The 27431-nt window shown below is 46.4% G+C and overlaps 1 protein-coding gene across 1 annotated transcript in view; it reads left to right on the top strand.

Moving 5' to 3' along the window:
• Positions 1-452: 452 nt before the first annotated feature.
• Positions 453-27431, top strand: part of nmbr (neuromedin B receptor) — a 47142-nt gene continuing 20163 nt past the window's right edge. The window contains exon 1 of the mRNA XM_041805986.1: positions 453-880. Coding sequence (XP_041661920.1) covers positions 453-880 — 428 coding nt within the window. The remainder of the gene's footprint in view (positions 881-27431) is intronic.

The raw sequence follows: 27431 nt of genomic DNA, 5'->3' as shown, positions 1-27431 counted from the left end.
CCTCAGTCCTACAGAGAATCAGTGTCTGGACTTTAAAGATCTATTCAGTCCTGATCCCTGATCAACCTGACGGAGCTTGATCAGTTTATTTAACAAGAATGGAGACAAACTCCAGAGTACAGATGTTTTTATTGTTGTCATCAGTTTTGGTTCAGTGCTTTAGAAAATTATTATAAAACCCTTGTATGAGAGAGAGAGAGTCAGCGCCACAGAAATGCCTCCCTCTCTTTACACGTCAGTGCTTCTCTCTCTCTCTCTCTCTCTCTCTCTCTCTCATCCAGTCATTCAGTCAGTCAGTCTGAGGGATGATCAGTTCTCAGTCAGACTCGGTGTTTGAAGGATAAAGTTCGCTCTCTCCAGTCTCTCTATTGTTGCGTCTTTACGCGCGGATCGTCTCCGTTGCGCAGCCCCGCTCCTCCTCCCGCTCCTCCGCGGATGTTTCCGCTCCTCTGATGGACGACGAGTTCCTCTCCAACCTCCCCCCGGGTCTGCTGGAAGACCCCGAGGCTCTGAGCCCCAACTCCACCGAGGACCCGGGCTGGTGGGCGTCCTCTGACGGCGGGGAGACGGTGCACTTCGTGGTGCGCTGCGTCATGACCTCGGTGTACATCGTGATCATCACGGTGGGGCTGCTGGGAAACATCACGCTGGTGAAGATCTTCATCACTAACAGCGCCATGAGGAGCGTGCCCAACATCTTCATCTCCAGCCTGGCGGCGGGAGACCTGCTGCTGCTGGTCACGTGCATGCCCGTGGACGCCTTCCGGTACTTCTCCGAGGAGTGGGTGTTCGGCGAGGCGGCGTGTAAGCTCATCCCCGCCATCCAGCTCACCTCGGTCGGCGTGTCTGTGTTCACGCTCACGGCGCTCAGCGCGGACAGGTGAGCAGCCTCCAGCCTGGCTCTGCAGCATGTCTCTGTTTACGATCAGACTCCAGAATGAATGTTTACCTGCAGGGACTTCAGTGATAGTCCCTGTTAGACCTGAGCTTCACACAGTTACAATTCCTGATCAGCAGCCCTCCAGAACTACAGCACAATGAGGTGAAGAGGGACCGGAGCTCAGAGTGATCAGAGTGATCAGAGATCAGAGTGATCAGTGATCAGAGTGATCAGTGATCAGAGTGATCAGAGATCAGAGTGATCAGAGTGATCAGTGATCAGAGTGATCAGAGATCAGAGTGATCAGAGGTCAGAGTGATCAGAGTGATCAGTGATCAGAGTGATCAGAGATCAGAGTGATCAGAGTGATCAGTGATCAGAGTGATCAGAGTGATCAGAGATCAGAGTGATCAGAGATCAGAGTGATCAGAGATCAGAGTGATCAGAGTGATCAGTGATCAGAGTGATCAGAGATCAGAGTGATCAGAGATCAGAGTGATCAGAGTGATCAGTGATCAGAATGATCAGAGTGATCAGAGATCAGAGTGATCAGTGATCAGAGTGATCAGAGATCAGAGTGATCAGAGATCAGAGTGATCAGAGTGATCAGTGATCAGAGTGATCAGAGTGATCAGAGATCAGAGTGATCAGAGGTCAGAGTGATCAGAGTGATCAGTGATCAGAGTGATCAGAGATCAGAGTGATCAGAGTGATCAGTGATCAGAGTGATCAGTGATCAGAGTGATCAGATCTCAGAGTGATCAGAGTGATCAGAGTGATCAGTGATCAGAGTGATCAGAGATCAGAGTGATCAGAGTGTTCAGAGTGATCAGAGCTCAGAGTGATCAGAGTGTTCAGAGTGATCAGTGATCAGAGTGATCAGAGATCAGAGTGATCAGAGTGATCAGTGATCAGTGATCAGAGTGATCAGTGATCAGAGTGATCAGAGATCAGAGTGATCAGAGTGATCAGTGATCAGAGTGATCAGTGATCAGAGTGATCAAAGATCAGAGTGATCAGAGTGATCAGAGCTCAGAGTGATCAGAGTGATCAGTGATCAGAGTGATCAGAGATCAGAGTGATCAGAGTGATCAGTGATCAGAGTGATCAAAGATCAGAGTGATCAGAGTGATCAGAGATCAGAGTGATCAGAGTGATCAGTGATCAGAGTGATCAGTGATCAGAGTGATCAGAGTGATCAGTGATCAGAGTGATCAAAGATCAGAGTGATCAGAGTGATCAGAGATCAGAGTGATCAGAGTGATCAGTGATCAGAGTGATCAGAGATCAGAGTGATCAGAGATCAGAGTGATCAGAGTGATCAGTGATCAGAGTGATCAGAGATCAGAGTGATCAGAGTGATCAGAGCTCAGAGTGATCAGTGATCAGAGTGATCAGAGATCAGAGTGATCAGTGATCAGAGTGATCAGATTTCAGAGTGATCAGAGTGATCAGAGCTCAGAGTGATCAGAGCTCAGAGTGATCAGAGTGATCAGAGCTCAGAGTGATCAGAGATCAGAGTGATCAGAGTGATCAGAGCTCAGAGTGATCAGAGATCAGAGTGATCAGAGTGATCAGAGATCAGAGTGATCAGAGATCAGAGTGATCAGAGTGATCAGTGATCAGAGTGATCAGAGTGATCAGAGCTCAGAGTGATCAGAGTGATCAGAGATCAGAGTGATCAGAGATCAGAGTGATCAGAGTGATCAGAGATCAGAGTGATCAGAGATCAGAGTGATCAGTGATCAGAGTGATCAGTGATCAGAGTGATCAGAGATCAGAGTGATCAGAGTGATCAGTGATCAGAGTGATCAGAGTGATCAGTGATCAGAGTGATCAGTGATCAGAGTGATCAGAGTGATCAGTGATCAGAGTGATCAAAGATCAGAATGATCAGAGTGATCAGAGATCAGAGTGATCAGAGTGATCAGAGTGATCAGTGATCAGAGTGATCAGAGATCAGAGTGATCAGAGATCAGAGTGATCAGAGTGATCAGTGATCAGAGTGATCAGAGATCAGAGTGATCAGAGTGATCAGAGTGATCAGAGCTCAGAGTGATCAGTGATCAGAGTGATCAGAGATCAGAGTGATCAGTGATCAGAGTGATCAGAGATCAGAGTGATCAGAGTGATCAGAGCTCAGAGTGATCAGAGCTCAGAGTGATCAGAGTGATCAGAGATCAGAGTGATCAGAGATCAGAGTGATCAGAGTGATCAGAGATCAGAGTGATCAGAGTGATCAGTGATCAGAGTGATCAGAGATCAGAGTGATCAGAGTGATCAGAGTGATCAGAGCTCAGAGTGATCAGAGTGATCAGAGATCAGAGTGATCAGTGATCAGAGTGATCAGAGTGATCAGTGAGCAGAGTGATCAGAGCTCAGAGTGATCAGAGTGATCAGAGATCAGAGTGATCAGTGATCAGAGTGATCAGAGATCAGAGTGATCAGAGTGATCAGAGATCAGAGTGATCAGAGTGATCAGTGATCGGTCATCAGACTCTTAGGGAGTGATGTTTGGTGACCAGTGGCGTGCACAGACGTTTTCAGGGGCAGGGGCGAAAAGAAAAAAAGGGCACATCCAGCGCGTTCTCGCCACTGAAGAGGGCGCTAAGTTTGGCGTGTTTTCCAGGGCGCTTTAGACATGTTTCTATGTTCTACAAATGGCACATTATATAGCCTAAAACAGACGAACTAGACAGACTACTCAGGTTAGTTTGTAGTTAGGATCAGCATCCACAAGAACTGTGTAGTCAACGTTGGACTGTGAAGAACACAGAAATAAAGAAATAAATCCCTAGGGGGTCTGGGGGTCTTCCCCCAGAACATTTTCAATGAAGTAGATGCCATTTCCTGTTTTCTAGTGCATTTTAACACCATATTAGCTCCAGATAATCCAAACTGGTTCTGTCAGATACAGTTCTGGCTCAATATAGATCAAGAAAGGGCCCAACATAAAAGTCACTGCAGCAGTAATGGTTCAGAGGATTTCTTGGTCCTAATGCTCTTCTGGAGTTTACCGTGTTTTGCCAATGAGGAGGGTACTTAAACACACCTTTTTGCCACCCAAGTGGGCAGTTTATCATGTTTAACCAGCCAAGAGGGCAGTTTAGTGTGTTTTGCCAACCAGGAGGACAGTGTAGCATGCGTTTTGGCTCCCCAGAGGGCACTTTGGCATGTGTTTTACTCCTAGGGAAGATAAAGGGCACCGTAGGGTACCCTCTGAGTGGGTGAAATCTGTTCAGGTGTCCACTTTGGTGCACTTTAAGGGTGGGAAATTTATCAAAATGGCCCAAAGATTACCTCCAAGTGGGAAAAGTTAGCTAAGATTTGTCTTTGGTGCCCTTTAAGGGTGTAAAATATGATGAGGTGCACTCTCAGAGTTTGAAATTGTCAAATTGCTTTTTATGGTGCACTTCAAGGGTGGAAAATTTGGAAATATGATCCAAGGATTGCTTTCAGGTGGGCAGAATTGGACAAAGATCTCTCTTTGGTGCTCTGTAAGGGTGTGAAATGTGTCAAATTGAGACTGGGATCTCCTCCAGGTTGGCAGGATTTGACCAGGTGTTGTCCTGTAGGTTGGTAGTGTCCTCTTTAGTTTGTCATTAGGGTGCAGCATTAGTCAGAATAGCCTCTTTGGTGTCTGGGAGCAGGGATTATTTGGCAAACTGCCCCCTAGAATCCTGTCCAAGTAGGAAAGCGTTGACAAAGTTCTCTCTCAGTGGATGAAACCTGATGAAGTGTCCTCTAGAGGGTGCATGGCAGTTAGTGGAGGAAAAAAAAAAAAACAATTAAATGCCTTTGAAATGCCATTTTCACTGACATCCTCACCTGTGAATCTGAAATAAAAGCATAAATACTTTATAACGTTTAACTTTTTAATAATTTTATAACAAGGATGTTTGACTATTTCAGTATAAATGATAACTTTTGGAGCCGTGGTGTTCCACTGCAGCGGCCCTCTTATTATTTTTGGCTCTTACTCTCAAACATCCTGAGTCCTCCCCTGGTTAGATCTGTTCACACAGAAGTCTAACTGTTTCCCAGTCTTAGACAATACTTTATAGTCTGTGAGAACAAACATGATGTCTGAAACATTTACAGTAACCTGAGGGATCTACATCTGCTGTATGGTGGGAGCAGGATGTCCGGATCCTCCCAGTGGAGGAGGGTCCTGAAGCTCACAGGGATTTACAAATGTACATTAATGTTGGTTTTTACAAGATGCTGTTCTTCTGCTGATTGTCCCAAGGCATGCACAGCTTCTGCAAATAAGTCAGGAAGACTCTGTCTGGTCAAGAACAAAAATAAAGGGCTAAATGTTCCTTTACAGCGCTAAAGAGAAAACAGGCAGCTCATAGAGAAACACCTGCAGACTCCTGCTGCAGGTAGATGATACGGGTGGTCAGGTTGCAGGTGGTCAGGTTGCGGGTGTGGTCAGGTTGCAGGTGGTCAGGGTGCAGGTGGTCAGGGTGCAGGAGTGGTCAGGTTGCAGGTGTGGTCAGGTTGCAGGTGTGGTCAGGTTGCAGGTGGTCAGGTTGCAGGTGTGGTCAGGTTGCAGGAGTGGTCAGGTTGCAGGTGTGGTCAGGTTGCAGGTGGTCAGGTTGCAGGTGTGGTCAGGTTGCAGGTGTGGTCAGGTTGCAGGTGGTCAGGTTGCAGGTGTGGTCAGGTTGCAGGTGTGGTCAGGTTGCAGGTGGTCAGGTTGCAGGAGTGGTCAGGTTGCAGGAGTGGTCAGGTTGCAGGTGTGGTCAGGTTGCAGGTGGTCAGGTTGCAGGTGTTGTCAGGTTGCAGGTGTGGTCAGGTTGCAGGAGTGGTCAGGTTGCAGGTGGTCAGGTTGCAGGTGTGGTCAGGTTGCAGGTGTGGTCAGGTTGCAGGTGTGGTCAGGTTGCGGGTGGTGAGGTTGCAGGTGGTCAGGGTGCAGGAGTGGTCAGGTTGCAGGTGTGGTCAGGTTGCAGGTGGTCAGGTTGCAGGTGTTGTCAGGTTGCAGGTGTGGTCAGGTTGCAGGAGTGGTCAGGTTGCAGGTGGTCAGGTTGCAGGTGTGGTCAGGTTGCAGGTGGTCAGGTTGCAGGTGTGGTCAGGTTGCAGGTGTGGTCAGGTTGCAGGTGTGGTCAGGTTGCAGGTGGTCAGGTTGCAGGTGGTCAGGTTGCAGGTGTGGTCAGGTTGCAGGTGGTCAGGTCGCAAAAGTGGTCAGGTTGCAGTTGGTCAGGTTGCAGGTGTGGTCAGGTTGCAGGTGTGGTCAGGTTGCAGGTGGTCAGGTTGCAGGTGTGGTCAGGTTGCAAAAGTGGTCAGGTTGCAGTTGGTCAGGTTGCAGGTGTGGTCAGGTTGCAAAAGTGGTCAGGTTGCAGTTGGTCAGGTTGCAGTTGGTCAGGTTGCAGGTGGTCAGGTTGCAGGTGGTCAGGTTGCAGTTGGTCAGGTTGCAGGTGGTCAGGTTGCAGGTGTGGTCAGGTTGCAGGAGTGGTCAGGTTGCAGGTGGTCAGGTTGCAGTTGGTCAGGTTGCAGGTGGTCAGGTTGCAGGTGTGGTCAGGTTGCAGGTGGTCAGGTTGCAGGTGTGGTCAGGTTGCAGGTGGTCAGGTTGCAGGTGTGGTCAGGTTGCAGGTGTGGTCAGGTTGCAGGTGGTCAGGTTGCAGGTGTGGTCAGGTTGCAGGTGGTCAGGTTGCAGGTGGTCAGGTTGCAGGAGTGGTCAGGTTGCAGGTGTGGTCAGGTTGAAGGTGGTCAGGTTGCAGGTGTGGTCAGGTTGCAGGTGTGGTCAGGTTGCAGGTGGTCAGGTTGCAGGTGGTCAGGTTGCAGGTGTGGTCAGGTTGCAGGTGTGGTCAGGTTGCAGGTGGTCAGGTCGCAAAAGTGGTCAGGTTGCAGTTGGTCAGGTTGCAGGTGTGGTCAGGTTGCAGGTGGTCAGGTCGCAAAAGTGGTCAGGTTGCAGTTGGTCAGGTTGCAGGTGTGGTCAGGTTGCAGGTGTGGTCAGGTTGCAGGTGTGGTCAGGTTGCAGGTGGTCAGGTTGCAGGAGTGGTCAGGTTGCAGGAGTGGTCAGGTTGCAGGTGTGGTCAGGTTGCAGGTGGTCAGGTTGCAGGTGTTGTCAGGTTGCAGGTGTGGTCAGGTTGCAGGAGTGGTCAGGTTGCAGGTGGTCAGGTTGCAGGTGTGGTCAGGTTGCAGGTGGTCAGGTTGCAGGTGTGGTCAGGTTGCAGGTGTGGTCAGGTTGCAGGTGTGGTCAGGTTGCAGGTGGTCAGGTTGCAGGTGTGGTCAGGTTGCAGGTGTGGTCAGGTTGCAGGTGGTCAGGTTGCAGGTGTGGTCAGGTTGCAGTTGGTCAGGTTGCAGGTGTGGTCAGGTTGCAGGTGGTCAGGTTGCAAAAGTGGTCAGGTTGAAGTTGGTCAGGTTGCAGGTGGTCAGGTTGCAGGTGTGCTCAGGTTGCAGGTGGTCAGGTTGCAGGTGTGGTCAGGTTGCAGGTGGTCAGGTTGCAGGTGTGGTCAGGTTGCAAAAGTGGTCAGGTTGCAGGTGGTCAGGTTGCAGGTGTGGTCAGGTTGCAGGTGTGGTCAGGTTGCAGGTGGTCAGGTTGCAGGTGTGGTCAGGTTGCAGGTGGTCAGGTTGCAGGTGTGGTCAGGTTGCAGGTGGTCAGGTTGCAGTTGGTCAGGTTGCAGGTGGTCAGGTTGCAGGTGTGGTCAGGTTGCAGGTGGTCAGGTTGCAGGTGTGGTCAGGTTGCAAAAGTGGTCAGGTTGCAGTTGGTCAGGTTGCAGGTGTGGTCAGGTTGCAAAAGTGGTCAGGTTGCAAAAGTGGTCAGGTTGCAGTTGGTCAGGTTGCAGGTGGTCAGGTTGCAGGTGTGGTCAGGTTGCAGGTGTGGTCAGGTTGCAGGTGTGGTCAGGTTGCAGGTGTGGTCAGGTTGCAGGTGGTCAGGTTGCAAAAGTGGTCAGGTTGCAGTTGGTCAGGTTGCAGGTGTGGTCAGGTTGCAGGTGTGGTCAGGTTGCAGGTGGTCAGGTTGCAGGTGTGGTCAGGTTGCAGGAGTGGTCAGGTTGCAGGTGGTCAGGTTGCAGGTGTGGTCAGGTTGCAGGTGGTCAGGTTGCAGGAGTGGTCAGGTTGCAGGAGTGGTCAGGTTGCAGGTGTGGTCAGGTTGCAGGTGGTCAGGTTGCAGGTGTTGTCAGGTTGCAGGTGTGGTCAGGTTGCAGGAGTGGTCAGGTTGCAGGTGGTCAGGTTGCAGGTGTGGTCAGGTTGCAGGTGGTCAGGTTGCAGGTGTGGTCAGGTTGCAGGTGTGGTCAGGTTGCAGGTGGTCAGGTTGCAGGTGTGGTCAGGTTGCAGGTGGTCAGGTTGCAGGAGTGGTCAGGTTGCAGGAGTGGTCAGGTTGCAGGTGTGGTCAGGTTGCAGGTGTGGTCAGGTTGCAGGAGTGGTCAGGTTGCAGGTGGTCAGGTTGCAGGTGTGGTCAGGTTGCAGGTGGTCAGGTTGCAGGTGTGGTCAGGTTGCAGGTGTGGTCAGGTTGCAGGTGTGGTCAGGTTGCAGGTGGTCAGGTTGCAGGTGTGGTCAGGTTGCAGGTGTGGTCAGGTTGCAGGTGGTCAGGTCGCAAAAGTGGTCAGGTTGCAGTTGGTCAGGTTGCAGGTGTGGTCAGGTTGCAGGTGGTCAGGTTGCAAAAGTGGTCAGGTTGAAGTTGGTCAGGTTGCAGGTGGTCAGGTTGCAGGTGTGCTCAGGTTGCAGGTGGTCAGGTTGCAGGTGTGGTCAGGTTGCAGGTGGTCAGGTTGCAGGTGTGGTCAGGTTGCAAAAGTGGTCAGGTTGCAGGTGGTCAGGTTGCAGGTGTGGTCAGGTTGCAGGTGTGGTCAGGTTGCAGGTGGTCAGGTTGCAGGTGTGGTCAGGTTGCAGGTGGTCAGGTTGCAGGTGTGGTCAGGTTGCAGGTGGTCAGGTTGCAGGTGGTCAGGTTGCAGGTGTGGTCAGGTTGCAGGAGTGGTCAGGTTGCAGGTGGTCAGGTTGCAGTTGGTCAGGTTGCAGGTGGTCAGGTTGCAGGTGTGGTCAGGTTGCAGGTGGTCAGGTTGCAGGTGTGGTCAGGTTGCAAAAGTGGTCAGGTTGCAGTTGGTCAGGTTGCAGGTGTGGTCAGGTTGCAAAAGTGGTCAGGTTGCAAAAGTGGTCAGGTTGCAGTTGGTCAGGTTGCAGGTGGTCAGGTTGCAGGTGTGGTCAGGTTGCAGGTGTGGTCAGGTTGCAGGTGTGGTCAGGTTGCAGGTGTGGTCAGGTTGCAGGTGGTCAGGTTGCAGGTGTGGTCAGGTTGCAGTTGGTCAGGTTGCAGGTGTGGTCAGGTTGCAGGTGTGGTCAGGTTGCAGGTGTGGTCAGGTTGCAGGTGTGGTCAGGTTGCAGGTGTGGTCAGGTTGCAGGAGTGGTCAGGTTGCAGGAGTGGTCTACGTTGTGTCAAATGTGTGAAGGAGCTAACACAACCATTAATGGAAGAAGAATCCCATAAAAGCTGTTCATCATAGTTTTAGGCTTTCTGCTCTGTTATTCTGATCCTTCAGTCACTATTTTAAAGAAAACTGATCAATGATCGGCCCCTGATCAATCATCCCTGTTCACCTCTGTCAGATTTAGAAGCCTTTCAGTGATCTTAGATTGATAGAAGATTTAAAGATGTCATCTGTGGGTCTGCAGCTGTTTTGTGATAGTTATTGATCAGGACTTTGCTGATCAGTCACAACAGGCTGTAATTGCTCTGGAATATTACTGATATTACAGTTTTTTTTTCTCAGAGGAGAATACGTTCAGTCACGATCCAGCAGCCCAAACATGTAGAGTATTTATCAGATTTCTTTTAAGCATGCTGCTGTGACTCTTCTCTGAATGAATTTGGGATTGATTCAAACTCTCTCCTGAGTGTCTGGAGCCGTGTACCGCCCGTGCAGCATGATGTGATCTGTTGGAACGGCTCGTGTCGCGGCATCGATCACTGTTAGATAATGGCTGTCTGTGAATGAGGAGGAGGAGTGTGAGAGATGATGAGATGAGCAGAAAGAGAAAATGAGCTACATGTTTACGTCTGTCCACAGCTGCAGGGAGCATCATGAGTAATGACCTAGGGGGCAGATCCACTACAGAACAGCGTTTTGCATGTTTTGTAGCCATGCACATGGCCAAATAAGGAGCAAACTGCACCCAAAATTCATGCAAACTGCTCAGCCTGGCAAACAGCTCCCTGTCCCATTTACATGCATGTAAATGAGGAGTAGCAACGTTCAAAATTCAGTGCAAAACTGCTCCAGATGCAAATCAGCCTCATTACAAAAAACAACTAATCCACAGAGGCCAGCGCTGACCAACAATGGTGCAGTCCAACACCAAATGAAAGCAGGGATTAAATCAGGGCTGTTTCACTCTCCTGATTCTCCTCTCTCTAAGTCAGTCATTCCTGCGTATCCCTGAGAAACTTTATATCAACGACGAGAGGCTGAACGTTCATATTATTTCATTAATAAAATATAGATTCACTCTGAGAAGGTGTAACATCATACAGAATCAATAACTGATTTCTAATCGTGAGTTTGTCTGATGATAAACAACAGCAGAGGTGCTGTGTCTGGTCTCTGTGTTTCTCACTCTCAGAGTTAAACATGAATATCTAATTCTGAACAGAACATTTCTCTCTTTTCCTGACTCCCTCTGTCATCCTGGTGTTGGTGATCTGAGTCGACTGTAATAACATGAATGCATTTTCTTGCATGCTTGTTATTGGAGCCATTTCTTTAGTGGATTAGGTGTGAAAGAAGTTAGTGCCCCTGAATGTTTTAGTTAAATAATAAATCATTTAAAGTCCCTGTAGAGTGGATCTGAACACTCTAGAAATGTGTGAATCTGGTTTCTGTAAACATGAAAACTCTGAGATCTACATGTGACTGAATTCTGGATTTAGACTGTTAGAAAGTTTTTCACCTCTTTCCTGGCTGGGTTTCATGTGGGCGGGGCTAATCTGTGGAATGATGACATCACCAGCCCACAGTAGGGAATGACCCCGCCCCTCTAACACTCCAATCTAAAACCACAGAGCAGTTCATCTCAGTCCAGGCTGTTGTTAGCTGATGTCTCTGCCTTTATTAAAGTTAACAGTCAGTTAAATGCTGTTTTTTTCTTCATTGTGAGCAAAATTTACCAAATCTATCAGCCTCAGTGGTCTATGGATCATCAAAGCAGCGTTACTCAACTGTGCTAAACCAAAGAGCCAAATTGTTGAAAAATACCTTTGCAAGAGCCTCAATCTAAGTGGTGGAAAGTGGCAAAAACAGCTTCAAGTAGCAATAACTATAAGTTATGGCTGGCAAAAGTGGTAAAAAAGCAAGAAAATGGGGAGGAAAAGGTGGGAAAAGAGTCAGAAAGTAGCAAGAATGGGTGAGATGTGACAAAAAATGAGTCATAGGCACCAAAAAAAGTCCAAAAGTGGCAAAAAAAAAATGAGTGACAAGTGACTGAAATGGGCAAAAAGCAGTCAAGAGTGGCAAATGGGCAAAACATAGGAAACAAGTGATATTTAATGGCAACAGGTAGCTGAAATAGATGAAAAGTGTGGAAAAATAGCAAAAAAGGGCAAAAATGGGATAAAAGTGGCAAAAGGAAGTGGCTAAAATGGGCAAAAACAAGGAAAAAAGTGATATTTAATGGCAAAAGGTAGATGAAGTGGGTGAAAGGGGAGAAAAAACTGAGAAAAGGGCAAAATAATGTTTAAAATGAAGACATAAAAGTGGCACATGTATTTAAAGCATTGAACAGAGATTTGAGACAGAAAACAGTCAGTTTAATGTCTAACGTCAGCTCTCTGCTCGGGCACACAGCCATAGCCTCTCTCTTCACTGTAAGGTTAGGGGGCAGGCTAAATGCTGGAGTTCTCGTCTATTTTCACTTGAACCAGATGCAGCAGGAACACTATCTACCTGCTGAAGGTGTGTTTTAATCCAGATTTCTCTCCTGGTTAGTCCTGGATGATTAAAAGAAGCGGGCTGTGGCTTTGTCTCTCTCAAAGCGGCCCTGCTTCAGTCCCTCATGTCTGTTACTGCTGCGGTTCCAAGGTTTAGACGATAGACATGGCCTTTTCCTGATGACTCTGACACAATAAAAGCCTCCAGGACTGTCGCTGAAGACTTTTATTTTGTAGAGCAGCATCAGGAAACATCTGGAGTGTTTTCAGCAGCAACTTCCCAGCAAAGACGTCTCTTTAACCAGAGATAGAAACACACCTTCTCACAGCTAAGGACATCAGACATTAGGAATACCTGAAGAGTTAAAACAGGATTAGAAAATGACCCTGAGACTGTTTAGTTCTAATATTTATATATAAATATCATTCTAATATTACACTGAAGCATCCTGGAGCAGATTTAATGCCTGATTTTATGATTTTGAAGCTTAATTTTATAAACTTAGAGATGTTTCTGATTGAAATGTGGCCTGGTGGTTAAAACTCAGTTGTTTTTTGTTTCTGTACAGGGTTCGTTCATTTTTCTCATTCAGAAATTCCAAATATTTTCCTGATTCAGCTTCTCTGATATAAAGTGCCAGTTTTGGCTTTTCAGCTTTGATCTGACAAAAACGTGGCGTCTCTAGACTTCACTCTGGGCTTGTAGACGTTGTGTTAGCCACTTTTTTAGCCGTCTGAGAGGGTCTGTAACAGAAACATGCAGACGGCTGGTGTTTGTTCAGCAGCAGCTGTGGAGCAGGCACCCCTCTGTGTTAGAGTTATTATCTGAGTGAAGACGTCAGAGACAAACTCTGAGTGAATGAATGTTGTAGTCTCCAGATAAAGCGAACGGAGGAGGCAGCAGGTGGCTGTAAATCCTCTGATGTCACGGCGGTCTGTCGGGTGGAGCGGAGCAGACGCCGTGCCAGCTCTTCAGAGCAGAACGACTTTTTCATTTAGGCCGAGCTCAGAAAGGCTGAGTCAGGCTCTGCAGATGACAACAACTCACCGACTGATGCTCACACTGAGCATGCTCACAGATTTATGATCAGCTGTTTCCTCGGACCGTGGGAGTAAAGGAGCGTGAGCCAGGAGTTTACACGGATGTGGATCGGTGATGAGTCTGTAAATGTTACAGGGATGGATCAGGATCAGGCATGATGCTCCATGTCAGGTTGGCTCCAGGAAGAGCTGTGGCTCTTTGGTAGTTTTAGTCCTCACGTTTTAGTCTGGTTTGTTTTAATGTTTCTATCCTGTTACTTCTGTGTAGCTGTTCTGATGACCTCTGCTGACCTCTTGGCCAGGTCACTCTTGTGAAAGAGATCCTGATCTCAGTGGGTTTATCTGGTTAAATAAAGGTTAAATACAAAAATAAAAATATTTTTAGTCATCACAGATCTAGTTTTGTTAGTCCTAAAGTTCTTTGATGAAAGGATTCCCCAGATTTCCCACAATCCCCCTTTGATATCCAGCGTTCCAGAGCCTGAAGTCTGAGCGTGTAGAATCTGTCTCCAGCTCAGTGAGGAGATATTATTTCCTGCTGAAGTCTGCTGATCACCTCCTGTTCACACGCTGAAGGGAAACCAATCCTCCCCGGCCGATGAATCACTGACGATGCATGAAACGCTCCTGTAATGACCAATTAACGGCTCCATTCTCCGTGAAACACTGAGCCCCAGCTCTCCCTCCAACACGCCGTCTTAGAATAAAACATGGAGTCTCCTCTCTGCCCGAGGTCGCCTCAGTCAGGAGAGTGGAGAAGAAGAAAACGTGTTTGTGGACGTGATCAGAGCCGACAGTCAGACCTCCCTCAGGCTCACAGTAAACGGGTTTAATCTGGTTAGAACACGCCGTTTACCAAACAAAACATCCAATAAGATTGAGGCACAGCACCGCTGAGGGTTCAGAGGTTAAAGAAGGATTATCTCTAAACAGACTCTAGTTATTCCTCATGTGAATGTTCAGAAAGCTTCAGTTCGATCCTGTTATTGATGGTTTCTGTTCAATAAATCAGTGCATGGCAGAGCTGCACAGACAAACGTTTCAACAGGATCCTTCAAAATAAACTCTGCAAAGTCTGAATTTCTGTCCCTGGTCAGAAAAAGCCGGCCATTCAGCATTTATCCTCCCTCAGACTGTTGTCATCAGGGACAGATCAGTTAGAACTGTTCAGATGAAGCAGGGGTCCAGAGATGGCCTTTTATTGGTGGTGATATCAGAGCGGTGAGGATGAGGAGCAGACGCACAGACTGTCTGTTAGCAGAGACTACAGTCTGCTCTGTTCTCTCTTCATTAGAAAACTCATCTGGAATATTAAATACTTCCTTGTTCTCCTCCCCCTGGTGCTCCATGTTCTTCCTCGCTCTTCATCCTCTGCACTGTTTGACTGTGTGCTGATGGAGCAGAGCAGGCTGGCAGCACCACTTTTTAACAGTTTTTCTCCTCATTATGTCAGAAATATTTAAAGGGAACAGCTCCAGGATCTGACCTCTCCTCTGCTCGCTGGCAGCTGCTTGGTCGGACCTGCCTCCTGTATAATGTGCTTCTTTAGTCGTGTGATGTAATACTGGCGACTGTGGGACGTTTTAGCAGGTTTAGTGGTTTTAAACAGCTTTAATCACTCAGTCCTCTAAAGGAAACAGTGGCTGATAGCCTCGGTGTTCTCACTGGCCAGTAGGGTTGATGCTGGTTGATGCTGGTTGTACTGGGAGGATTGGAGTGAAGTGGATCGATCATGACATGTGATGGAAATATCCCAGAGGGACAGGTCTAGGTTGTGACTGAAGCTGAGGACCATGATGTGGTTTATACTGGATGAAACGTCTCATTATGGAGGAATTCTGCCTCCTGCTTGTTTGAACCTCCTGCAGCAGATCAGACGTCCATCGTGTTTGTTTGGAGGATTTCAGCGTAAACTAACCTTTTAGAAAAGTGTTTAAAATTCCCCGTGTGTGGCTGTGGAGCTGAATGAAAAGGTTTTATCTGAATCATCCGTACCGCTCGGAGCGACGTGTTCAGAGTCTGTCAGGGTCACACAGACGAGCTGAGCGGCTCTCACACGTCTTCATAGAAGTGTGTGAGGCTCACGCCTCGCACAAACCTGCTGCTTCTTCCTTCAGTCGACTGAGCAGGAAAGATGAAGTGACTGCTGAGCTGAGGGCGAGAGACTATTCAAGCAGGCTGCAGATAGGGGGGGAGAGAGAGGCAGGAAGTTAAAGGCAGATGAGTCAGGACGGTAAACCTCTCTCACCCCGATCACTCATCTGTTCTCCTTGGATGGTTTTAGGGTTACATGGACATTTCAGCAAAATACAAACTGCATTTTAAAGAAAATCTGCATTTGAATGGCTCACAAATCATCAGCGACATGGCTGTTGGATTAGCTCAGTCCCTTCAAAGGGTGAATATTTATGCAGTCTCTTGTTTTACATGACAACGTTGACGACTACTGATGACGTATCAGGATTATTTGGTTGTTGAGAGTCCAGGGAGCGCTGGAATAAAAGGGTAGGAGTAAAAATGAGAAGTCAGTCTGAGTTTGAGGGTTAGAAGTGATTGTAAACTTCAGCCTCTTTTACACATGAACTGATGATAAGTTACTCGCCTCAGGTCATGAATTCAAAATAATTAGTCATGGTTAATCATCTGTTTGGGCTACATGTAAAGTATTTATCTGATAAATATTCGATGCTTGTCATTTGTGCTGCTGCAGTCAGATGTGTGAGCCAGCCTGGGCAGGAAAGCTGATTGATGATGAGTGAAGAGAGGAACCTTGGTCTCCATGTTCCTGTGTACATGTTAGTTAGCGTGTTGGGAATAAATGACGTGCACGCTCTCAAACTGCAGCAGTCATCACTCTGAATTAATGATGTGACAACAAGCTCCCTCCAATTCAACATGGCCCATCCCTGAAGACTGCACTCAGCCTCAGGTGTTTGAGATCACCTCCAGCTAATGAGGGAGGACATGCTGATCCCTGATTGGCTCCTGAGGTTTAGGTGTTTTTAGACCATGTGCCTGAAATGTTTACTGAATGTGTCAAAGGCTCAAAGCCTTCAGGACCAACCATAGGAGGCAAAAACCAGATTAAATTAAACTGGGCTCAGTTTGCAAAAACACATTGTGTTTATAAAAAATCAACTACAGTAGTGCAGTCAGATCTCTAAGAGTGACACTTTAGAGCAGGCATGTCTGCAGAAGACCATGCAGAAACTAAAACAAGTCTGACTCATGATCTGAAAGACAACAAGATGATAGGTAGACAAACGTCCTCATACTTCATGTAAACTAGGAAGTGTTGTGAAAGGCAGCGGTCCAGATTATATTATAATAAACTGTTTTTGATGTGTGCACTTTTACTACATTTCTGCAAAAGAAAGAAGGAAACAGAACTCTGGGACTCATGGAAAGTCTGATATGTTAGTGTCACTCTGGTTTTATATGGATAATAATTATAATAATTATTACTCATTTGGTTACAGTTCTACCCATGGTTGAAATAGAAATGCATTGAAAGCGCTGGCGCCCCCACAGGTCTTAAAGGAGTTCTACATCATCTGGATTTTATACATATGACTGCAGAAAACTCAAAGAGCAGAGGCACCAATAGCATTCTGACCATCTTTGCACTTGATTTCACCATAAAACCAGATATATGAGCTCATGGGGATTTGGGTCAGTCCTGCAGACCTCCTACTATCAGACTGGGTCAGTCCTGCAGACCTCCTACTATCAGACTGAGTCAGTCCTGCAGACCTCCTACTATCAGACTGAGTCAGTCCTGCAGACCTCCTACAATCAGACTGGGTCAGTCCTGCAGACCTCCTACTATCAGACTGAGTCAGTCCTGCAGACCTCCTACTATCAGACTGGGTCAGTCCTGCAGACCTCCTACTATCAGACTGGGTCAGTCCTGCAGACCTCCTACTATCAGACTGAGTCAGTCCTGCAGACCTCCTACTATCAGACTGAGTCAGTCCTGCAGACCTCCTACTATCAGACTGAGTCAGTCCTGCAGACCTCCTACTATCAGACTGAGTCAGTCCTGCAGACCTCCTACTATCAGACTGAGTCAGTCCTGCAGACCTCCTACTATCAGACTGAGTCAGTCCTGCAGACCTCCTACTATCAGACTGAGTCAGTCCTGCAGACCTCCTACTATCAGACTGGGTCAGTCCTGCAGACCTCCTACTTTCAGGTATCCTGACAGTCGTTGGGGATGCAGTGAGAAGCATTTTTAACCTTCTTTTTTCTAGGTTTATGTTCAGAAACAAACAGTTAAATGGAAGAAAGTCTCTGCTCAGATAAACACCTGGAACCCTGCCTTACCAACGTCCCTTTTTTCCCAGAGGCTAAATTGTTGTGACCTTATCAGAAGATTGAAGATGGATGTCAGAAGGACGTTTAATCCTTGGACTTATGTTTCAGCCCAGGATCAGATCAGTTTAGAGTGTATTCTGTTAGCAGAGACATTGCAGCATCATTTAGATAGTAGCTGCAGAGAAGGGCGCGCTGGTTTGGCCCCATCATTCTGTCTGCTTGTATCTGATCTGACAGGAAGCAGAGTCAACCAAAGAGAGCCATCCTCCTCTGCTCTGATTCAGGATCAGGCAGCTCAGACCTCAGGGGGACGACTTTTAGATGTTTGTGAGATTGCTGAAGTGGAGGTAAAGGTCAAAGGATCATGTGGCATGCATGGCAGCAGCTCAGACCTGGTGAATATTAATGCATGGGGACTCCAGGTTTAATCCAGGTCTCGGCTTTTTCATGCAAACCAAAAGAGGTGAAACATGAACCAGTTCTACATTTATTCACCTGCTTCACACCTGCATCTGCCTGTTTATGTTTAAACATGTTTGGACCTGGTTGGACACAAGTGTTTTTAGATTGGTCAGGATTCAAGGAGAAAAAAACACTGTTTTACTGAGAGCTCTCCATCTGTCTGAGCCTTATTTAATCTGATACTCCTGTCTGTGGCTGGAGCTGCAGTGGCTGGGCTTTTACCATGTAGAATTGATTTAAGTCTGCCATCCTGGCCATTCTTGTGGAAAGAAAACTTGAGAACATTTAAGAGAGTTTCTTTAAACTTTGCACAAATGTTAGGATGATGTGATTTCATTTGGGAGGTTAAAGGTCAAAGGTCATAGTTGTAAGGCATCATCATCATCATCTCTTGATCATGACTGTTGTATCTTAAAACTACTTGAAGGGTTTTTCCTCAAACTTTGACCTCTCTGAGTCAGACATAACCTGAGAAGCTTTTGGAGATGCAGGGTAAAATATCAGGGTGGTTATGGTAAGGATTAGGATTAGGGTCAAAGGTTAGGGTAAGGGTTAGGACTAGGGTCAAAGGTGAGGGAAGGGGTTAGGATTAGGGTCAAAGGTTAGGGTAAGGGTTAGGATTAGGGTCAAAGGTTAGGGTCAGGGGAGTTACGGTTAGATTTAGGGGTCTGAGTCAGGGATGAACTTGTCTGATTTTTGAGGTACAAGGTGAAAGGTCATGGTGACCCATAATCTTGAGCACACATTAATGATTAGTCCATGATTATATTCAGATCTGTTGGTCGCTGCTTTGGTTCAGTTCTGATGGCCAGGGCTGTCAGGGTTTTTATTTGTTGTTGTTGTTTCAGACAGATTTTACAGGAGCTGTCAGAGTTTCAGGAGAGAATTCCTTCATTCTTCTTATCTTTGTTTTTGGTTTTTACATAAAAATCTCTTTAATCTCAAAGAGAAATAGATTTCTGTGTGGATAGGTCTCAGTCAGGCTCAAACATCTGGACACTAAAAATGATGCTGCTGAGAAGCATCCCCACAGCATGATGCTGCCACCAGCGTGCTCCACAGTGGGGATGGTGCGTTTGTGGTGATGTCAGTGTTCGGTGTCTCATCAGACTAAAGAACTTTCTTTACCTTGACCACCATGGTCATGGTATCCATCCCCTGGCTTATACTTTTTTAAAAACCTTTTCTCTGAGTTGCTTGGAGTGTTCCTTTGTTTTCATGGTGTAATGGTAGCCAGGAAACTAAGATAAGATAAGCTAAGATAAGATAAGAGAGACTTCAATGCCCCCATAGGGAAATTTATCCTGGACTCTGTCCACAGTTAGAAAATCAATGAATTCATTGATAGAGGTCATTCAGAGCACGTACCGTCACATCCTGTAGCAGCTGCGTATCCATCTAACAGTTTTCTACATTTTCATAAAAAGCTAACCTCTGGCAGCAGTGGCATTTTGCACATCCTCTTGGCACATCTTATGTCACTTGTTCTTCATAAATAATGGTCCTGTAAGCCATAATCATCAACATTTCAAGAAATAAAGGCTTGAAATATTTCACTATCATGAGTCTATATAATATATGGGTTTACCTTTCTCATTTTTGAGGTGCACCTGTATAGTGTTTGGAGAGATGGGTGCTTTTTGACACCCATGATTTTCATTGCAGTCTGCGCTGGACACGTCATCTGTGATTGTAACTGAACCACACCAGGCTGTTATTCCATATCTGATGATGCTTTCAAGGACAGCAGAATTAAACAACATCAGCTTCTGCTGAACTCCAATCCTCTAAGTCTGAGTAAAACATTCAGTGGCTGTTGCAGTCTTGAGCATGGCTCCTCCTGCTCAGTGTGTTGTCAGTGTGAACCTGTACCTGTGTGATGGGATGACCCCAGGCTGGTGCTCAGCCACACTCCTGGATCAGACACCGTCTCCTCACTTTAAGCTAAAGGTAACTGATGAACCAGTGACTGGGTCTTTGTTCCTACAGTGCTATTTACAGCAGAGAGAGTTGCTGAGCTGTCACCTTCACTTCTCAGCAGAGGAATCCCTGAACAACCAGAGGTTATCATTTAAAGGGGAGTTTATCCTAGGGTAGATCAGACTAGACCTGAACAGAGAGTCAGTACCTGAACTTTAAGGACATGTCCTCTGAGCTCCATGGTGCTCCTCCTGAGGATCAGGCCCACAGGTATCACTGCTCTCTAAAACACTCTACTGTTAGCCTGTTAACAGAAATCATGTCCCCATCACAGCTGCAGCAGAGGTCTGACCCTGATGGCCTGTAATTAGCCCCTAACAAGACTGGAGGCCCCTGACGAGCCCACGTAGTCTCAGAATGCGCCCGGCGGTCCCTGACAATCATAACCAGTCTGAAGGATAATTAGCCCGGTGATTGGAGTGGAGACTGGAGCCGTCCTTTCCTCAGATGATGCAGAAAAAGCCGTCCCAGAATCCCAGCAGAGAACTGTTAAAAACATTTGATCTTCCTGCGTTAGTGATGGTGTCGGAGGGAAAGGATGGTGGGCGGAGTCTTTAGTTCCTATCTGGCACCAACAACAGTAAACGAGTCACACTGAAGTACCGTTTTTTTAAATCCCTGTCAGCCTTCAGTCCACTCCATTAACTCCTCTCCAGTCTGGTTATCCAGTCACCTTTACTCCCCATATGAAGCCGTTTAGCTCCGTGTATTAAAGCTAGAACCAGAACCAGAACCAGCTAGAACCAGAACCAGCTAGAACACTGATGACCAGGACGTCTAAAAGGCTGCAGGCAGAACAGGAGAGAAAGACGAACAAAGATAACCTGCAGGACCATCACACTTTTATTTCTGTGTAATAAGAAATATTCCAAAAAAGTCGGGACAGTTTTACCACTGTGTAGCGTCTCCTCTTCTTTAACAACAGTCTGTGAACATCTGGAAGTGAGAAGACCGGCTGATGGAGAGGAATGTTGTCCCATTCTAGCTGCTCCACAGTCCTGGGTCTTCGTCCTTCTCTGAGTCTCCAAATGTTTTCTGTTGGTGAAAGGTCTGGACTGCAGGCAGACCAGCTCAGGACCCGGACTCTTGTCCTGTGAAGCCATGCTGTTGTGATGGATGTGGTCTGTGGTTTAGCATGGTCTTGCTGACAGAGACGTTGTCTGGATGGGAGCATATGTTGCTCTAAAAGCTCTCTCTACTCTCAGACGTTAGAGCTGCCCACGCCATCGGCACTAACCCAACCCCAGTCCTTCAGAGATGAGGGACTGGGGTTTTTGAGATCTGGACATCATTGACGTCTGCTTTATTTCTTTTACACATCACCCCAACTCTTTTAGGACTGGGCTGTAAGTCATTGTCATGTCATGAGCACTGACAGCAGGAGTGGTGAAGTGGAGGAGAACCCTGCTTCTGCAGCCATGATGAGGTCTGAACTCACCTCTGACAGGGACCAGGTGATCATATATTTTTATTCTAACTGGTCCACCAGTATGAGGTCTGCAGATTTCCTCCAGTATAAAAATGTGAACTTAACCTGATGATTTATAACATCACTGTTGAGTCATTAAATTGGAAAAACTGAACAGTAAAAATAATTGGAAGAAAAAGTCAGAAATGTGGGGAAGAAACTCATGTTTTCTCAATATTTTCAATTTGCATCTGACAGTTATGGTTTTGACTTTTTAATTCATATTTTAATCTTTACATCTTATAACTTTGACTTTTCAACTCTTTTTTTTACCTTTTAGATTCATAATTTTAAATTTTAGAGCCAGTTTGACCTTTTAAAGTCATGATGTTGACTTTCATCTCATGTTCTGAACTTTTTCAACTCCTAATTTTGACTTTTATTTCAATTTTTTCCTTTAATAATAATAATAATAATAATAATAATAATATCTTGAATTTATATAGCGCCTTTCAAGAAACCCAAGGACGCTTTACAGGAACACAGACATGGACAAACTATGTGAGGGTAGGATGAGTGTGAGGGCTGGTTTAGTGAAGACTGTAGGCTGTGGTGAACAGGTGGTGCTTGAGACGTTTTTTGAAAATGTCCAGAGATGGAGCGCTACGAATGTCTGCAGGAAGAGTGTTCCAGAGGGTGGGGGCTGCAGCACTGAAGGCTCTGTCTCCATAGGTTCAGAGTTTGGTTTTGGGCATGGAAAGTAGGCCGGTGTCTGAAGATGGAAGGTTGCGGGATGGTGTGTATGGATGGAGGAGATCAGAAAGGTACTGGGGAGCCAGAGCATGGAGAGATTTGTATGTGAGGAGGAGGACTCTGTAGTTGATACGGGACTTGATAGGGAGCCAGTGGAGGTGGATGAGGGTCGGGGTGATGTGTTGCCAGGGTCTAGAGCGGGTGAGAACTCTAGCTGCAGAGTTTTGGACGTACTGAAGCCTGTCCAGGGTTTTGCTGGGAACTCCAGACAGGACTCCATTACAGTAGTCCAGGCGGGAGGTTATGAAAGCATGAATGAGTGTTTCAGCCACAGAATCAGGGAGTGATGGTCGGAGTCTGGAGATGTTCTTGAGATGATAGAAGGCAGATTTGGTGACAGACTTTATGTGGGACTGGAAGGAGAGGGTGGAGTCCAGGATGACGCCCAGGTTTCGGACCTAGGAGGATGGACAGATGGAGGTCCCGTCCACATGGAGCATGAGATCTCCAACCTTCTGCAGCAGCGCTTTGGGGGCCACCACCATGAGCTCTGTTTTATTGCTGTTGAGTTTGAGTTGGTTAGAGGTCATCCAGGCTTTGATGTTGTGGAGGCAGTTTACCAGGGAGTGGGGAGGGAGCTGAGTGGATGGTTTGGTGCTGAGATAGAGTTGGGTGTCATCTGCATAAGAGTGGAAGCTGAGACCGTGTTTGTGAATGATCTGTCCAAGGGGAAGCATGTAGATGGTGAAAAGGAGAGGTCCAAGAACAGAGCCTTGAGGCACGCCCTGGTTAACTGGGGCGGGGGATGAGTGAGAGGTGCCGATGGTAAGAAAGTGTTTTCTTTGTGAGTGAAATGAGTGAAACCAGGAGAGAGCTGTACCAGTGATGCCAAGATGGTGAGACAGACGGTGGAGGAGGACGGTGTGGGATATTGTGTGGAAGGCAGCGGTTAGGTCAAGGAGGATGAGGAGGCTGATGTGTCCAGAATCTGCAGCTGTGAGGAGGTCATTGGTTATTTTGATAAGGGCGGTCTCAGTGCTGTGGTGAGTGTGAAATCCTGATTGAAGAGGTTCATGGAGCTCATGGTTGGACATGTGTTGCTGGAGTTGGGCAGCGACTGCTTTTTCGAGAATTTTGCTGATGAAGGGAAGGTTGGAGATCGGTCGATAGTTGGAGAGGTCCTCCGGGTCTGACCCGGGCTTCTTGATGATGGGGGTTACTGAGGCAATTTTTGAAGGATGAGGGGACAATTCCAGATGATAATGAGGTGTTGATGATGTCTACCATGATGGGGCACAGAACAGACAGAGATGCTTTCACCAGTGGTGTGGGCATGGGGTCGAGGGAGCAGGTGGATGCCTTGGCCTTCTTGACCCATTCGGCCACTTGGAGAGTGTCCACGGGTGTGAAGCAGGAAAGACGGCAGTGAGGCGGAGGAGCGGTGTCCTGGTGTGAAGTGAAATCCTGAGGTGGAGGTCCAGATGAAAGTTGCTGCTGGATGGAGGCAACTTTATCCTGGAAAAACTGCAGGTGCCTAGTGCAGCGGTCGAAGTTGGCTGGGGGATGAAGGTTGTCAATGGGGCGGAGAAGGCGATTTATTGTGGAGAAGAGCATCCGGGGATGGTTTTGCTGGTCACTGATGAGGGATGAGTAGTAGCTGGACTTTGCTCTGGAGAGAGCTTCTTTGTAGGAGCGCACATGCTCTTTATAGGCCTCCAGATGGACGGTGAGGCCAGATGTTTTAGAAAGTCTCTCCAGCTGTCGGCCAGAAGCCTCCATGGAGTGGAGTTCAGCAGTGTACCAGGGGGCTGGGTGGGTAAAGGAGACTGAGCGGGTCAAACTAAAACTCATGGTTTTTAACGTTGTTTCAGATTTTGACTTTTGAAACTCATGAATTTGAAATTTGATCTCATATTTTGACATATTAACCCCTTAAGGCCTGAAAACACAAATTAAAGCCAGAAAATTCGAATTTTTTTGAACTGAAATGTTGATTTCATTTTCTACTGAAATCCCCAAAAATCCAAATTTCCATAAAATGTAATAAATATATGTTTTGTTTCTCATTTGATACTTCAGGTGTTTTTGGTAGCTGATAATCCACTTGATGGCATTTTTATCATTAATCAGATTGTAATCAGAAGTTTTTTAGTAATGTATTGATCATATTGATTAGATAGAGGTTTCATAAAAGTATGTATCAAATATGATACAATAGGCTTTAAGGGGTTAAACTCCTGATTTTGACTTTTATTTAATATTTTGACCTTTAAAACCCCTGATTTTGAATTTTTTCCTCAGTTTTTCTGAAGATTCAACTTCTAAATTTCACTTTCATCTCAGATTTTGATTGTTAAATATCAGGATTCTGAATTTTTTCCTCAGTTTTTCTGAGCATTTCAACTCCCAACTTTGACTTGTAGCTCATTTTTTTTTACCTTTCAAACTCCTGATTTTGTTTTTTTTTAAAATATATTTTGACCTTTAAACTCCTGACTTTGAATCATTTTTTTAATATTTCGAACTTTAAAACTCATGATTTTGACTTTTATTTAGTATTTAGACCATTTAAGTCATGATTTTGATTTTTTAAAATATATTTTGACCTTTTAAACTCAGGATTTTTTATTCCTGTATTTCCAGCCTTTTCTCTGCATACCATCAGACTTACATCCCACATCTCTGACCATCTGGGAAATGTAAAAGCTACTCATGAGTTGAAAGTCCTTCAGCAGATGTGGAAGTTCTCTGGTCTGTGAGATAAACCAAAGTGGACTCAGACCAGCAGAGAGGCTGTGGTAAACCCTCAGACCAGCAGAGAGGCTGAGATAAACCCTCAGACCAGCAGAGAGGCTGTGATTAACCCTCAGACCAGCAGAGAGGCTGAGATAAACCCTCAGACCAGCAGAGAGGCTGAGATAAACCCTCAGACCAGCAGAGAGGCTGAGATAAACCCTCAGACCAGCAGAGAGGCTGAGATAAACCCTCAGACCAGCAGAGAGGCTGAGATAAACCCTCAGACCAGCAGAGAGGCTGTGATTAACCCTCAGACCAGCAGAGAGGCTGAGATAAACCCTCAGACCAGCAGAGAGGCTGAGATAAACCCTCAGACCAGCAGAGAGGCTGAGATAAACCCTCAGACCAGCAGAGAGGCTGTAAGGGAGCTCACTGGTGTTGTTACTGACATCAGGCCTGGAGAGGAGAGAGCAAACGTTCACTCTCTTGGTGCTGACTGAATCTGTTTTTTACCAACATGAGCATAGAAATGAAAGAATCACAACGATGTTTCTGATTGGGCCCAAAGATGCTCTGTCTGACTCTGTTCTTGTCCAGCATTGAGAAGGTTAAAGATGAAAGAACAGGAAGCTTCATTTCTTGTATTTACAAGGCCAGCACCATTACTCTGAGCATCAGGACAGATTCAGACGGATGATAGTGACCCTGGAGCCAAACAGCACCACTCAGACCAGCATCCCGAGGGTCTGTCCCTCAAGGTTATCTCTAACATGACTGCTGCTGGGATTAAACCGGGGGCTCCTCTGTGCAGTTAATGCTTGAAATCAAATCTCCTCTTTGGGTATAAAATCCTGTCGACCTCGTTGCTCATACATGCAATCAGTGGCAACATTTTCCCCAGACTTCCCCGTGTTTCAGCGCCTCCATGGCTGAGCGAGCGTGGACAGAATGTGAGAAAATTCACTGCCTGGGGACAGAAAGTAGAACTTTTAGCTCCTCCACCACATAAATAATCAATAAGGCATTAAACATCCATAAAACATCAAAGTGAGACCAGAGGAAATGATGTCAGAGGGTGTTTGACAGAGTGTGAGATTCATGAGGCCCCGGTGTGACCCCGACTGTGAACCAGAAACCTCAGGAGGAGACACACTGGTAAACATGGCTCTGTCCCGACTTTTCTGAGATGTGTTGCTGCTATCAAATTCAAAATGAGCTCATACTTGTCCTGAAAAGCTAAAATGTCTCAGTTTAACATCTGGTCTGTTGTTTCTCTTCCATTATGACAATCACCGACTTCCACTTTTACTTACATTCACACAGCGTCCCAACTTTTTTGGAAGTGTGGTTGGAGACACATACAGACATGCTCCATGTTGATACAGCAGATGAAAACTTTTCCATGAAAGTATTTAATTATAGTAATAGCTGCCATGATAAAGAGAACGGGCTCTCAGCTGAAGAGGAAAGGAAAGCTTTGGTTTGTGGACAGGGATCAGGGAATTTCCTGCTGCTCTCCTTTTCTTTGACCAAGACAAAAACAGGAACAAAAAGCAGAGTACAGTCTGAAACTCCTAAAGAGAGCTGAGATAAAAAAAGTCAAACAGATACCATCTAAAGACAGAAGTTATCCAGGTATTTCAGGGACTTTAAATCAGACACATCATGGATTTATTCAGACTTCCTCCATCCACCATATTCCCTCTTCTTCATGCTTGAATCCCGCTCTGTGACTCATGACCATCCTGTGCTAAACTCTCTCTGATAACAGGGTTAAATGTGTTTCACATTAAGGATAATTAATGCTACAGTGTCCTATTATTTCCACTCTTTGTCCTCTGGTCTGCAGCCACGGCTCCTGTCGGCTACTTCATTTTCTCATTAACTAACAAAGCGCCCAGAGCTCTTATGCAGAAAAATTATAACTCAGATTAGTACGTGATGGATAATTATTTCACCCAGGAAGGGAATGGCCGCCTCATTTCTTAATGGTTTTACTCTTTAAATAATGCAGATATCTGCACTGGAAGCCTGCAGCAGTCTGATCCATTATTATGAAAACAGTTTATTCAGTTTATTCATACAGTTTCTGTCTCTGTCACAGGAAAGTCAGGGAGCTAGGCTGTTGCTCTGGTAGATTTGGGATGTTAACGACATGAGTAATAGACCTCAACACTTTACACACTGCAGTGATGCACCATGGGAAATTGTCTAATTGTACAACACATATTGTGCCTTTGAAAGAATCCACCACCCTGGATGGTTAACCCTTTTATTGATTTTATAAATTAAACATGGTCCATATTATTTGGCAAAAGAACTAGAAAAACCTCTTTGATGAAGAAGCATCCCCACAGCATGATGCTGCTGAGAAGCATCCCCACAGCGTGATGCTGCTGAGAAGCATCCCCACAGCATGATGCTGCCACCAGCGTGCTCCACAGTGGGGATGATGTGTTTGTGGTGATGTCAGTGTTTGGCGTCTTGTCTGATGGTCTCAAAGCTCCATTCTGGTCTCATCAGACCAAAGACCTTTCTTCCTCTTGACCATGGAGTCTCCCACAGTCCCTCTGGTGAACTCTAGTCCAGATTGAATCTGAGTTTTCTTCAACAGTGTCTTTCTCTTTGCCACTCTCCCATAAAGCTCTGACTGGTGAAGAACCCGGCCAACAGTTGTTGTCTGCAGAGTCTCTCCATCTCAGCTGCTGAAGCTTGGAGCTCCTTCAGAGTAGTCATAGGTGTCTTGGTGTCCTCTCTCACTAGTCTCCTTCTTGCACGCCCACTCAGTGTGTGAGGACGGTCTGATCTAGGCAGATTTACACATGTGACATATTCCTTCATGTCTTCATGATGGATTTAACTGAACTCTGGGGAATGTTCAGAGACTTGGAGATGTTTCTGTCTCCATCCTCTGACTTAGACTTTTCAATCAGCTTTTCTCTGAGTGTTCTTTCGTCTTCATGGTGCAATGGTAGCCAGGAATACTGATGAACCAGTGA

The sequence above is a fragment of the Cheilinus undulatus genome, linkage group 14, assembly GCF_018320785.1.
Source record: "Cheilinus undulatus linkage group 14, ASM1832078v1, whole genome shotgun sequence".
NCBI lineage: Eukaryota > Metazoa > Chordata > Actinopteri > Labriformes > Labridae > Cheilinus > Cheilinus undulatus.
The sequence above is the reverse complement of the archived record's forward strand: the minus strand, read 5'-3'. Positions and strand labels throughout refer to the sequence as shown.